This window comes from Triturus cristatus, chromosome 6, assembly GCF_964204655.1.
Source record: "Triturus cristatus chromosome 6, aTriCri1.1, whole genome shotgun sequence".
NCBI lineage: Eukaryota > Metazoa > Chordata > Amphibia > Caudata > Salamandridae > Triturus > Triturus cristatus.
In genome coordinates this window covers 529,177,704-529,190,382 of record NC_140589.1, presented here as the reverse complement: position 1 = coordinate 529,190,382, position 12,679 = coordinate 529,177,704, and the positions used below count along the sequence as shown (strand labels likewise).

The window sequence follows — 12,679 nt, the reverse complement described above, 5'->3', positions numbered from 1 at the left end:
TTGAGCTTAGCTTCACAGCTTTGCGCCTGGATGACGGATGAGACATCTCAGCCCCAAGACAGGAACAACTAGGCTGAACATGCAGAAAGGTCACTGAGTGCACTTTAACCCTCAATTAGTATTCACCGCTCCAGGTCCAGAGGCATAGTGCATAACTGCAGCTGCTGCAGGGTAGGCCTGGTCCTCCGCTCCTCTAGGCCCTGATGCCACTGCACCGGCTGCGCCACTGATAGCTTGCCCCAGCCTGGGAGAGGTCAAAGTGGGAGGAGCTATCCTGGCCACTACCTCACAGCACAAATATGGCTGACAATACTTTCTAGTCTCCAAAGCCCAGCTGCAAACATGTGCAGGCAGTGTTTGAAATGGAAGTGCCGTTACTCTCCAACCAAAAGTATTACATTTCTCTGGAGCAGTGTCGGTACTCTCCCTCTCAAAGTAAAAAAGTGCTGGTCCTTGGTACTGGACAGTACTGGCCCATTTAAAGCACTGTGCAGGTGAAGCTCTCACTGGAGACAGCCAGGGGTAGGCGGACCGCGGTGGAATTCACAAAGCCACACTGAACCTCACTGAATGCGATGCACCCACTAACACATGCAACAACTGGAGGGTCCCAGGTACAGCACAGCATGGCGGTCCCACCGCAACAATGACACTTGTAGTTTTCGTATACATTTGCTCTATGAAGTCAAGCATGTGGAGATGGCATTTTGTGCTGCTCTGCTGATCACACTGTGGAGGCTTCAGCAGTGGTCAGGGACAAGCAATAGTGGCTCACTCGGGCAAAGACGATGGGTGTGGGTGCACTGCACTCGTTTTTTTATTTTTTATTGGAAACAGAATTGCGATGCTGTATCTAAGATGTAGCCTCTCACACATTAAACTCATACTTGGTTAAAATAGCTGCATGTAAAGCAGATGCGGCACAGGGACTGATTAGTGGACCATCACATCATTAAAAAAAAATTATAATTACATTTAAAAAGTCAACATCTGCAATATGCTGTGGGCTGATCCAAAACGTGATGGGCCATTGCATGAAGGTAATTCACCGGAGAAAACCAATTAATGAACAGGGATGAACCAAGGTCTCTTCCATAATGATGTTGCAATCTGGTGTGTGTGTGTGTGTGGTGTTTGATGTGTTTAGTGGTAACATGAGGTCTCCCTTAAAAGCTAAAGCTGACTGACTGTAGGCGAGACCTAAAAAGCACAAAAATGATTTTTCACAAATCCCTTCCAAATTTAAATTTTGTGAAACGGTTCTTTTATTAAGAAAGCAAAAATATCCCTTACATACGTGTTCTATAGATCTATGTGAGATATTGCTCAGCTTATTTGTTCCCCTATTATTTTTTTTTAATTCATATTCACGTGTTATAAATTTTAGACAGCAGATAAATAGGAAGGATCTTAAATATTTGATATAAACATATGAGGAAAAGGATGCATTTTATAATTCTATAATACCCTCTGTGGCGTTTGGTTACATTTACAAAGAATTCAACTTTGGACTCCATAGCGAGCGCATCATGGCACCAGAATTGATATATCACATTCTTTTATAGGACCTTAATACTTTGTAACCTTCTATGTATCCCGTATAAATATTTATATTCTGAAAAAATGCAACTACTCTAAAATGCAACATGCTGAAATCATAAAACTGCCCTCAATCCTGTGGCTGTAAGTCAATACTTGTTTGATAATGAGGATTCCAGATCCCTCGTCTAAGTGAAACAAAGCAATAAAATTAGCAAGATGATATTTTGTCGCATTGACTTTCTGTGGTCTGGATTTGGTAACGTGAACGCCATCTGTTTCCTATTGAGAGCTTTAAATCAGCATTGAATATCTAATGTGTTCCATTTTGGTAACAGGGTTTCCTCGGAAAGGATGGCGTTGCAGGCCCAAGAGGACCACCTGGACCAATGGTAAGAGTACATTGTCTTAAAGTACATTTCTAATGAGCAGGCTGCAGGCATACCCCATAGGATCATTGTATGATTGATACTCGTATAGAGACATTAAAAAGTTGGGACAGAAGTAAACGCTAAAAACTTGATGTTTAAGCATTTGTTTCATAAAATGGACCTCTGCATGTCTGAGATATGTAATGATTTTTTTTCTCCAAATGTCTTGAAACCACTGTTCTTGGATATGTAATTAAAAAAAACTTTCCACATATCTCGAAACCACTTTACTAAGTTACCAGAAACTGCATTATACATTTAAAAGTAATCACAATAAAGAGGATGCAGGAGAAAAGCAATAGGTGCATGGATGGAAACTCCAGAGGTGAAATCTGGATGAAGGGGGAAATGGGCGGGCATGTTTTATGGCGCAGTAAAGCAACCGAGCTCAGTCACTGAAAACCCTTGATGGATGAGCTGGATCTCAGCTCACTATTAGCCCCCACCAATGGTTTATTTTAGTTATAAAATGTGGCTGTTTTCGAGAAGATTTATGATGGCATTCTGAGGAGAGCTTAACCTGTCAGTGCGGCCTGGAGCGGATTAAGATGCAGGTTCTTATCATTGCATTAACTGCACATGTCACATGTCTCCCCTTGCTGCAGGGCGCGCCAGGAGCCCCGGGAGCAACCGGCCCAAGTGGAAAGCCAGGCAAGACTGGGGATAACGGATTACCGGTAAGCAAACTCACGCGTTTTCCATCAGTAATGAAAGCCCCGTGTGCTGCGTCTCTTCGCATCAGCGGAAAAGGCTTTTTAGACGAAGAAGGGATGCGTTGAAACAGAAGAGGGCCGCGCGGAAAACCGAGGGAGACCGCAACCTGTTATTTAAACCCTTGTGTTTTTGCTGTACATTGTTGGAATATTTTAGGGTTGGAAATCGTGGCTTTTAGTTTCCATGAAACGAAAGGCAGGTTTGCTGTGCCAGGACCCATATTTCTAGGTGGAATAAACGCCACAGGCTGAAGTGCTAGATTTTGTAATCTCAGATGGTTCTTTTCCAGTCTTGAGAGCAATGTTGCACTGTTATGCATCTTTCGGCATCTTTCATCTCAGCCTATGACCAGCACACACATTACCGCACCCACGTGCACCAAAGGAATCACATTTGAGCGGAGACCAGATGGCTAAATGGGTTCCAAATAACATTCCTTATGATATGCATTAAATATTTGCGAGTGAAATGCGGTCGCAAAACAATATTTTACCGACGTCTCAAAGGAGGTGGTAACCCGTTCCCAAATGGGAATGGGTCCCCAGGGGACTCCATCTCCGTTGTGAATAGTCCAAAATATTGTTTTAAGACTAGGCATTGCTCCCATGGAACACTTCCTAGTTTTTTTTAAAATGTTAAAAATGTTAATTAGATTTTTTAGTGAATCACGTTTTCCAAGTAAAGTGGGATGTGTTTAAAAAATGGCTATATTTAAAAGCAATTACAGATTTAGTGATCTGGTGACGTGAGCAGACAACCTTCTCTGTGATGGCAGCGATTCATGGTGGGTCGAACTGCAACCCACTACTATCCAGGTTTTTTGTGAACCAACCTATGAGTATAGAGGTCAGTTTACAAAAACAGAATGGATTAGTTTAAACTCAGAGTGCAGTTTGTGATTACTTTTTACCAAGTCCCATCTTTGTACCTCTGACCCTATGTTACAAGTCTACAGAAAGACACATCGTATTTTCCAATTTCCCATCTCTCTCAACATGGCTAACTCTCTGTCAAGCCAAATCATTTTACACTGATGGATCTCTGCAATGCCTAAAGCACCACTTTGAGTCTGAGGGATTTGTTTTTTTTAACATATTTTAGGAACTACTTCAACACTACTAGAAGTTCTTAATCTTTAGATGTCAAAAAGCCTGAGCCTTACTTACAGCCATCATTTACAATTATTGATGGTGAAAATTGTAATAATCTTTACACTCCTTCTTATATATACATTAATTTCTATGGCTGTTCAATCTTCATATTTGACAATGAGGCTCTTACCTGTTATAGTCCTCAAAATGCAAGAGTAGTAGGACCCTATCATGAACAATGTGCGGCCCTGAGAAAATAGATCTGCGCATCTTTGCTGATGCATTATCATAATCGCCAGTAGTTCCAGAAAGCACACTGAATACATCTCCTACTCTGTCTGTTTCCAACGTTTTGAAGGCCAGTGCCTTTCTGTGTGCATGAAGGCCCATGTACGTACATTGTGTATTCTGCTTGCACTAAGAATTTCAGTATGCCCAGTATCTGCTGGTCTTTTAAAACATTTTTCTTAGAAGTTGATTGTGTCACGGCCAGACTGAATACCAAATTTAACCCTGGTGAAAATGTTCCAACCATCTCCACTCTAAAGTAGGCCATGACAAGAAATGAGAGAGGGCCATAGTTGAGTCATCCCAACCATACCTGCTCTTTAAGCAGTTCTGCAGCCAGAAGCCACCAGGTGAATACCAGAGTGGCGGAACAGCCAGTCTGGCCCTGGAGCACACCATCAGTTTAATCCTATCTGGTTGAGTTCTCAACTCACTATGCCGGCATCCGTCACACTAATGCAACCTGACATGATGCCCTTCAGCCCTAGTCTAAAATCACTTATCCATACCACAATAAAATATGCAGTTTCATTTAGAGGCTGTCAATTAAGACATAATAGTTAGTTTCTTAAATCTCTGTTTCTTGTAATGTGACTCAGTAAATGAATGTGTGGATATAACATTCCCAGACACAAGCTCAGCGGGAGCTCACATTTGCTTATATATTTGGCAGCTGTTTTATCAGCAGCATCTGGATATGGTTGACATTGTTTCTACACTTGGTTTGCATTTGTGACTGCCAAGCACGCTTGCTAGCTCTGTGCGGGGTATCCAGCATCACAGACTAGGACTGAAAGAAACTTGCATGCATACAAACATTGCAGCTGATGTAGTGTGGATTTCAATGATAATTCCTGGGCCATTCTTATCGTGGATATCAAGGTCAACAAAGCAGTCTATCAGAAAAGGTGAAAAAAGGCTACTCCCCCATCTTTAGCTAACAATCTCAACTGAAGGCCCCGGACCCGAATCAGCGTGTCCCACATTTGTTGTCTGGAAACCCACTTGAGATTTTATTTTTTCAACTTACAAGTGGTGTGGTGTTCTCGAGGTAGGATCTGCGTGAACTCCATAAAAGACATAGCAGTAGGAACTTTTGGGAGAGCCGTCAGGTGTGTGAACTCCCTGCGTGCAGTGCAAAAGATGAGACCAAGCTGTTTAGAGACGGCTTTGTTCATCAAGATGAATGTTCTGAGTTTCATTCAGTTGGCCGAAAGACTAGATGTCGGACCACAACTGTATAATCTGGTTACTGCTGTGGGGTTAAATAGTGTGCAAAGTGTGACAGTCCAACATTTAATTTGTGCACAGAGCTCAAAAGAGGAGTCCTATAGGTATAGGCAAGGCAAAATTGAGGATATATGTGCCAATGGACATAGATACCGGCAGCTTGAAAGACAAGTCAGACTGATAGCTAGATAGATAGATAGATAGATATATAGATAGATAGATAGATAGATAGATAGATAGATAGATAGATAGATGTAATAACCTTGTCTGTGCATCACATCAAGAAGGCTGTTCAGCACCACCTGTAGGCTCATACAAAGTCCACAGCTTCAGAAATTAACATAATCATTTCTGTGAAGTCACTTTGCCCTTGGTATGACCCCAGTATGGTCTATAGTAGAACATTAAGGGAGTCGAAACACTTACGTGTTCCCATATGGAAGATGCAAGACTTAGACAAAGCTCCCTCATCTTAAATCATGACAACCTTAGGCCCTCAATTACTTTGTTGTTTTTTTCCTTACTGATCATATGACTAAAGGAGCCCTCTCAAAAACTTCATGGAAGGTATGGGTTCTAACAGCATTTTTCATTTTGTAGAGAAATTATCTGATATTCATTAAATCAGACTAAAAGGTTAAATGTGAAATGGTTGCAGAACCCTTGGCTCTCCCTAGGGCGTTGAGTTCTGACTTCTGGCCAGTCCAGGAGAAGTCTGACTTAATGGTGCTGCTTTATAACAGGATCAGTGACGGCAGCAGTACCATCAATCACCTGACACAAACACATGGAGTGTAATCGATTGTCATTGTTCCTCCCTTCCGAATGTGCTTTTAAAGCATAGTCACTTTGGGACTGTCAATTATATGCAAGTTTGGCTTCGACTTGCCATGCTATCCTCTTATTTATTTTGAAATTGTTATTGAAGTAATATTTGGATTTTGGATAATGTTCCTTCATTTCTGCACAATATAGGATGCCGGTGCCTCAACAGCACCTCATTAAAAGTAAAGGACAGTTCCACCTGCAGCCTAAAAAACACAAATCTGCCAGTGCCGTGGCTACAGGGTCAAAGGATCAATGGTTATAGCATGTGTCAAGAACCCTATAGAATAACTGCAGTGAGGCAGGCGCTGTTGACCTTTAACCTGTCTGTATCACTCTGTACTTTTTTACACATGATGTAGCATAGAATGTGTACAGTTTCAATATCGGGTAAAGAGTTTTTTTTGCTTTTATTGTAAACTGGAATTTCTTTTTTAAAGATGTGAGATAATTTCAATCTACAGGGATTGCTTGCAGAGGTTTGCATAGTTGTTAAGGATCTGTTGGCATTTGACAGTAATCTGCCATTCATGATTTATATGATTCTCCCAAAGTGAGGCTGGGCTCTCGTCCTGACTTGCTGTACATTCATGAGGCAACATAATATAGGAGCAATGTTTCGAACCATACCTTTGGGCACATTCTCCTCATTTTACAATTCATACCTACGATTGCTGGAGGTGCAGCAACGATGGCACTGGGTTTTTATCCAGAGCAGCACGTTGTTAATTACCTCTTCTAATTAGTTTTTTTGATGAACTTTGCTGAAGATGTCAATATTCACACACACCTTCATCATTCTCATGAACGAATTACATTTCTTAACAGGGAGAGAATGGCCATTTGCGATATAAACATTCCAGGTTCGAAATTAAAATTTCTTTCAGGTGTCCATTTCCTAAAAACAATGGAATTAATTGCTCAAAAAACTTGTAAAATGCACCATCAGCATCAAGGGATTCATCATGTTTTCCAAAACACAGCTCCATGAAACAGCAAGACACATGTCAGTCCAAGGGGAAAAATGTGGGCGAGGACGAATGCTGGTACAGGGAAGGAGAAGACACTTACAATTCAGTGAAAAGAGGAAGAAATACAAATTGAATGAGTTTAGAAAAATATAAAATGAGTGCAACTATGTGCCATTACAGGTGTCTCACTTGAGGTTCCTATTTCCACATGTTCATGACTAACTTACAGGCACGTATCATTTATGGCATTAACATTTTTTTATGTAGCATATCTGTGCCGTCAAAAGCACCATCTTTGGTTATTTGTTTCATAAATATTTTTTCTTCCAGCTATGGCTGAAATCTTCCAAGGGTGACAAATCTGTCCATACTAAATGATTGGATTAATATACAGTTTTTAGTGTTGAATCCACAAAGTGGGAGGTTATTCATGCACATCTTAATGTAATCATACGCAATGCAATGGTGTAGGGAAGGGTGGATTGAACCACATTATACCTGTCAGAAATAAGGGAAGTGCTGGAAGGTGGGTTCTGATCCCAGTAATTCCTCCAGAGTGTTTTGATTTTGGACATCTGGTATTAGGATCAATGCAGTGTCACTAACTGAGCTTCACTCATTGTAAGCCACTGCTAAGGTGGATTTGAGTGATAACCACCGGTGCCTGCCTTCTTAAATTAGTCATGCTTCTAAGTTAATGAGGTAAGAGGCTGTCCAGGCAAGCATATGTGCCAACAGGCATGCACACGGTAAGCAGACTGATTGAGGAGCGCTGCTGTCTGGTTCAGCCTGAATACATTGGTTATGGCCTGTGCAGACCGTATCATTTAATCTGGCGTCCAAAAAGAAAGGTCCTATTTTTTTAACTGAAGCTTAAGTCTATAGTGCTTCATTGTATTTACACTTATGGTGAAAACTGAAACAATACAAGTTTGGGGTTAGCTTAACATTGATAAATGATTGACATATATTTTCCTATGTTTAAAAAGGACCCGAGTGCAAACAAAAAAATCAGTTGACAATATTCTTGCTTTTTTGAATATTTACCAGAGACAGGCCTAATACGATTCAAGTTTTTAATTACCTACTGGGCTAATATCATTACTCTGGTGGCTAGTTGCCGGTACACAGACACTTCTGTATGTAAGTAGTGGGCACAGTTGATTGGGATTAGCCAGCTCCTGGTAGAGGAAGGAATCAGGTGAAAAATCTGCATAAAGTGAATGACTCGGGCAACAGGCAGGACTCTAGCATGAGGTACACCAGGAGTTCTATTTAAAGCCATGGAGTGAAGCAAACTGTTTTGCAAAGTCAGTTAGGCACAGACTGAAGTAATGGAAGAGCTCTTGCGTAACACAGCTTGATGCTGCTTTTTTGAATCAACCCAAACATCTGTGCATGAGGATGGACTAGCCTGTGGACTATTCGTAGGAAGTGTCAGTCGGCGGGTGAGGTAATGTGGCATCTCTCGATTGGGAAGAGTAGACGACCTTGTAGAACTCTCCTACTCAATTTAAACCCCTGCACAAGGGAGAAACTTTGACTGAAGAGGAAACTATAGAGGAGGAATAGTGGATCCATGGTATGGAAAAGTCCCTGACTGCAGAGGACTCCAGTATTGTACTTTCATGGTCTCTGTGGACTCCATCTCCAGGGCCAGTGGCACTGTCCTTTCGACTTCTCCTGGAGAACAGTAGAGGGTGGACTTGAGGGGGATCATGATGGAGAGTTCCTTATGACTTCTGTGGACAAGTTCTGGCTTGCTGTAGATGACCTAGGAAGAGGTACCCCAGACTCCTGCAAGACACACACTTGCCCTACAAGCGCCCAGAATGCTGTGGCACTAGATATTTCAGCAGCTGGTATAGTCTGCATTGAAGGCTGTAAAGAATTGCTGCTGGAAAACCCTGAAACAGGCTGCCACCAGCCTTGCTTCAATGGTGGAGAGTAGTGAAAATGTTTTACAGAGAAACCATCTGAAATTCTAAAGGCCAGGAGGACCTTTAAATCTCTTGGCAGCTGAAGCAAACCAAAATGCACGAAATCAACTAATCCTGTGTTGTAATGCTCAGTACAGCATTTGTTTCTCCTGCTCATTGGAAGGCTGCCCCATAGGTCCATAAGTCATAACTGCATCCTGTGGTTAAGTAATTCTTCCCCCGTGGAGATCCAATGCCTCTGAGGACCATCCCACAACAGACGTACCATTCTGTATAGAAGAAATCACCCCAAGGGATGGCTAATTCTCCTGGCAGAATCCATCAGGCTGAGAATGTCACAATTCAATTGTCCGAGTACCCATGGGGAGGTCCTAGGGAGACTAAGCCTTATGAGAGCCTTGTGCTGCATCACCTGCCTGCCCACTCCTTTGCGCCATGTGTCTAGGGAGCGTGTAGACGACAGGCAGGGGAAGGGTGCAGGTGCAGAAGGTGGAACCACCAGCTATCCTGACACCATGATAAGAGAGAAAGTGTGTGTGTGTGTGTTGACAAAAGAAAGAAGAAACTTACTACCCTTCCAGCAAAGTGAAGGTGACAGGCAGGAGTGAGCCAGGCTGATCGCTTGGGCTCCTGTGTGTTCTAAATAACAAACCTGTAGGCACCTCAAACATGGTGCAGCGGCCCCAGGAGCCAGGAGCCCATGCAAGGGTTATCTAAAATGTGCATATTTGGCTCACTGTGCCCCAGGAGGGTAGGGGTGCGGCTGGATCTTTACAGTTGTGTTGGTTCCCCCAAGAGCAGAAGTGTGCTCCCATAAGGACACAGAAGGAGGCGTCAATTTTGACATTTTGGGTACTCTAAGTGTCATGAATCTTTAAAAAAAGTTAGCATGAGAGAGTCTTGCTATTAAATCAACCACATTGAAAGCTCAGCTTTTATTTTATTCTGTGGTTCTGTGTGCCTGGGCCTTTTTTGTTAAGTCCTCTTAGGTTGCTATGAACCTGTCAACAGTAGAAATAAGATTTTTACATTGAAATGTTCAACATGTCAATGTTCTATTGATATATGTGAGAATTAAAGATAAAATCATTGCAAACTGCTGATGCCACTGTGAGTTATAGTCACTACATATTTTAGCGAACGATTGGAATGTTTTTATTGTTGGAATGCTTGCTGGTTCAAGTATTTATGTTCTGCATTTGATAAAATGACGAGGCTTGACATTTTATTAATGTACACATTATGTTGCGTTTTATGCAAAGGGACTGTTGTTTTGTAGTGAGGTAGGACCGCCAGGTGCCAAGGCTGTTAGAGGTGCCTTTAGCATAGTCGGAACAGGTTACACTTAGGGGACTTCTGTGTGATGTGACCCTTCTTTGTTGTTCACCTCATGTAGGTTGAGAGACCATTAGAAAGGTGTCCACGTGTGGATTTTTACCTACCATTCTGTATATATTTAATAATTTGTATGTAATTTACTTATGTTTATAGTAAAGTATCTTTCCTTTTTTATAAGACAACACAGTGATTGTACAGCAATTTAATGACTGTTTTCGTTTTCATTCCTGAGTTCTGCGCACCCCTCCCGAGTAAGCCTTGGACAGCTCTACGTACCTATCGGATAGTCAAGTGCTACAAAGGGGTCCTTGGTTCCCAGTTTGGGGGTACACAGTAGGTTGCCTCTAGAAGCTAGATGTGAAAGACACCACTTATTATAGTTGGGGCTTGGTACCTTCTGGCTGAGCTAGGACCCTCTGACCAGGATATCTACCTGCAAAATACAGCGACTTTGGCCTTTGAACCAAAAATATTAATAGTTCTGAGAGATTTTATCAAATAAAACTAGGCATTGACAACCCAGATACAACAACATGTATGGCCAATCATTTGGACAATGGTGCCAAATTATGACAGTGTGGTTCTGAAATCTACGGTTGTTTGCAGTCCCTGTAGAAAGCCTCTTTTCTCCGCTATTAACAGACAAATCTGACAAAAAAACTTAAATGGCAAACATTTCCATCCAAACAGTGTGTTTTACTACACAAGCTGGTGGTTAATGTTCACCTGCTGCAAAATATTCCCCATTCAATTTATAGCACATGCGTAGACTCTGAAATCCCACAGTTTAAACCTGAACTATTCAGTCTCCTTTTTAGACTCACATCCCAACTTCTATCTCTACCAACACCTCTGGGTATACCTGTTTAAATAATATTTGTAAATTCCAGGATGAAGTAAATATAAAAAAGACACAGTATTTTTTAAATTGGCTTGAATTAATAACTGTAACTCTTTGCAGGGCCCCGCTGGACTAAAAGGAGAAAAAGGAGAGCGAGTAAGTAAACCTTCATACCTGATTATGAAAGTTAACTTTTTCAGTAATGTGTAAAACATAAAAACATATGGCAATTACCAATGCAATTTCTTTACATTTTTCTTAAAGGGAGACATGTCATCCCAAAACATGATGAGAGCAGTTGCTAGACAAGTCTGCGAGCAGATGATTAATGGTAAAACAAAGTTAATTTTTCTATAATCATCTATTTCTTAATCTTACAATGTACTTCCTGTTGTGGTGACTTTTTCTTACATTGGTGAAATATTGCACATTACAGCTGCATCTTGTGCAGATGTTTCATGCACACCATAGGCCGCTGGCCAGTATTTTGTAAAAAAAAATGTTGGCCCTCCCTTTCAAGGAGAAAATGCCATTGATTAAAATGAAAACAAAATAAAATCAACCAATGAGTTGGAGTAGTAACTGGGTATGCTGACCGTTTAGACTACTCTTGTTTCACAGTGTCATCTGAACATTTAATGTCATGCATGGTATCTTTTTGAGACCTGCACTGGTGCTGCTTATGTCTGTCTAATAAAAATAAATCAATGGCACTTCACTGCACTGCAGGTTTTGTTCACCTTCTCTCTCTCCGTTTAAGTTTGTCTCCAACCTTAGGTTGGTCAAATTAGTATTTTCAGATCATAGTCTGTGGTAGTGTTTGCTTTTGAAGAATTAACATTTTAGTAAGCAGCCTTTCACCAGCTGCCTTCCAAGAGGTCTAAGTTGGATGTGTAATAATTGGTTACATCACTCCTATTTACAAGGGAAATGCGATTCTTTGTAACCTCTTCCTAGTCTGTAAATTGTCCTACTACCATACAGACATTATTTAAGAATCACCTACAATGAAGGAAACAAATTGTGACTGTTCTGTAGACAACACAACACAAGCCCTTTAGGCTAATTGACGTTGTTCCTGTCTGGGGATGGAGAGAGTAATATGATCATGTGTCTATATTATTCCTTCAGGTGTGTCATGGTCTCATTTAGGCTTCCAGAATGCCCAAGCAAAATTATCTATTTACGATAAATTGCTAGCAATCAGTGGTACCATTTTAAAATAATATTAGATATAATCTCTGGAATGTATTTGATGTATATACTACGCCATTGTGCTCAATATAAGAGAACACTCTTAATGATACGTTAATCAGTGATGGTATCATTTTTGTACCAATACTAAAATAACATTACTCCAAGAAAAGCAGACACCAAGCTCCTCATATGGTTATTTGCATTGGAGAAATCCTATTTTATAAGGGTGTTTAAACCATTCAGAAGTAGCAAACTCATGATGACTGCAAGGACC

General features: G+C 41.1%; 1 protein-coding gene across 2 annotated transcripts in view; it reads left to right on the top strand.

Moving 5' to 3' along the window:
• Positions 1 to 12,679, top strand: part of COL12A1 (collagen type XII alpha 1 chain) — a 344,609-nt gene that overhangs the window by 320,526 nt on the left and 11,404 nt on the right. For both annotated transcript variants that reach the window (XM_085610958.1, XM_085610959.1), the window contains exons 59-62: positions 1,878 to 1,931; positions 2,576 to 2,647; positions 11,329 to 11,364; positions 11,473 to 11,539. In XM_085610958.1, the coding sequence (XP_085467084.1) occupies positions 1,878 to 1,931; positions 2,576 to 2,647; positions 11,329 to 11,364; positions 11,473 to 11,539 (229 nt within the window). The remainder of the gene's footprint in view (positions 1 to 1,877; positions 1,932 to 2,575; positions 2,648 to 11,328; positions 11,365 to 11,472; positions 11,540 to 12,679) is intronic.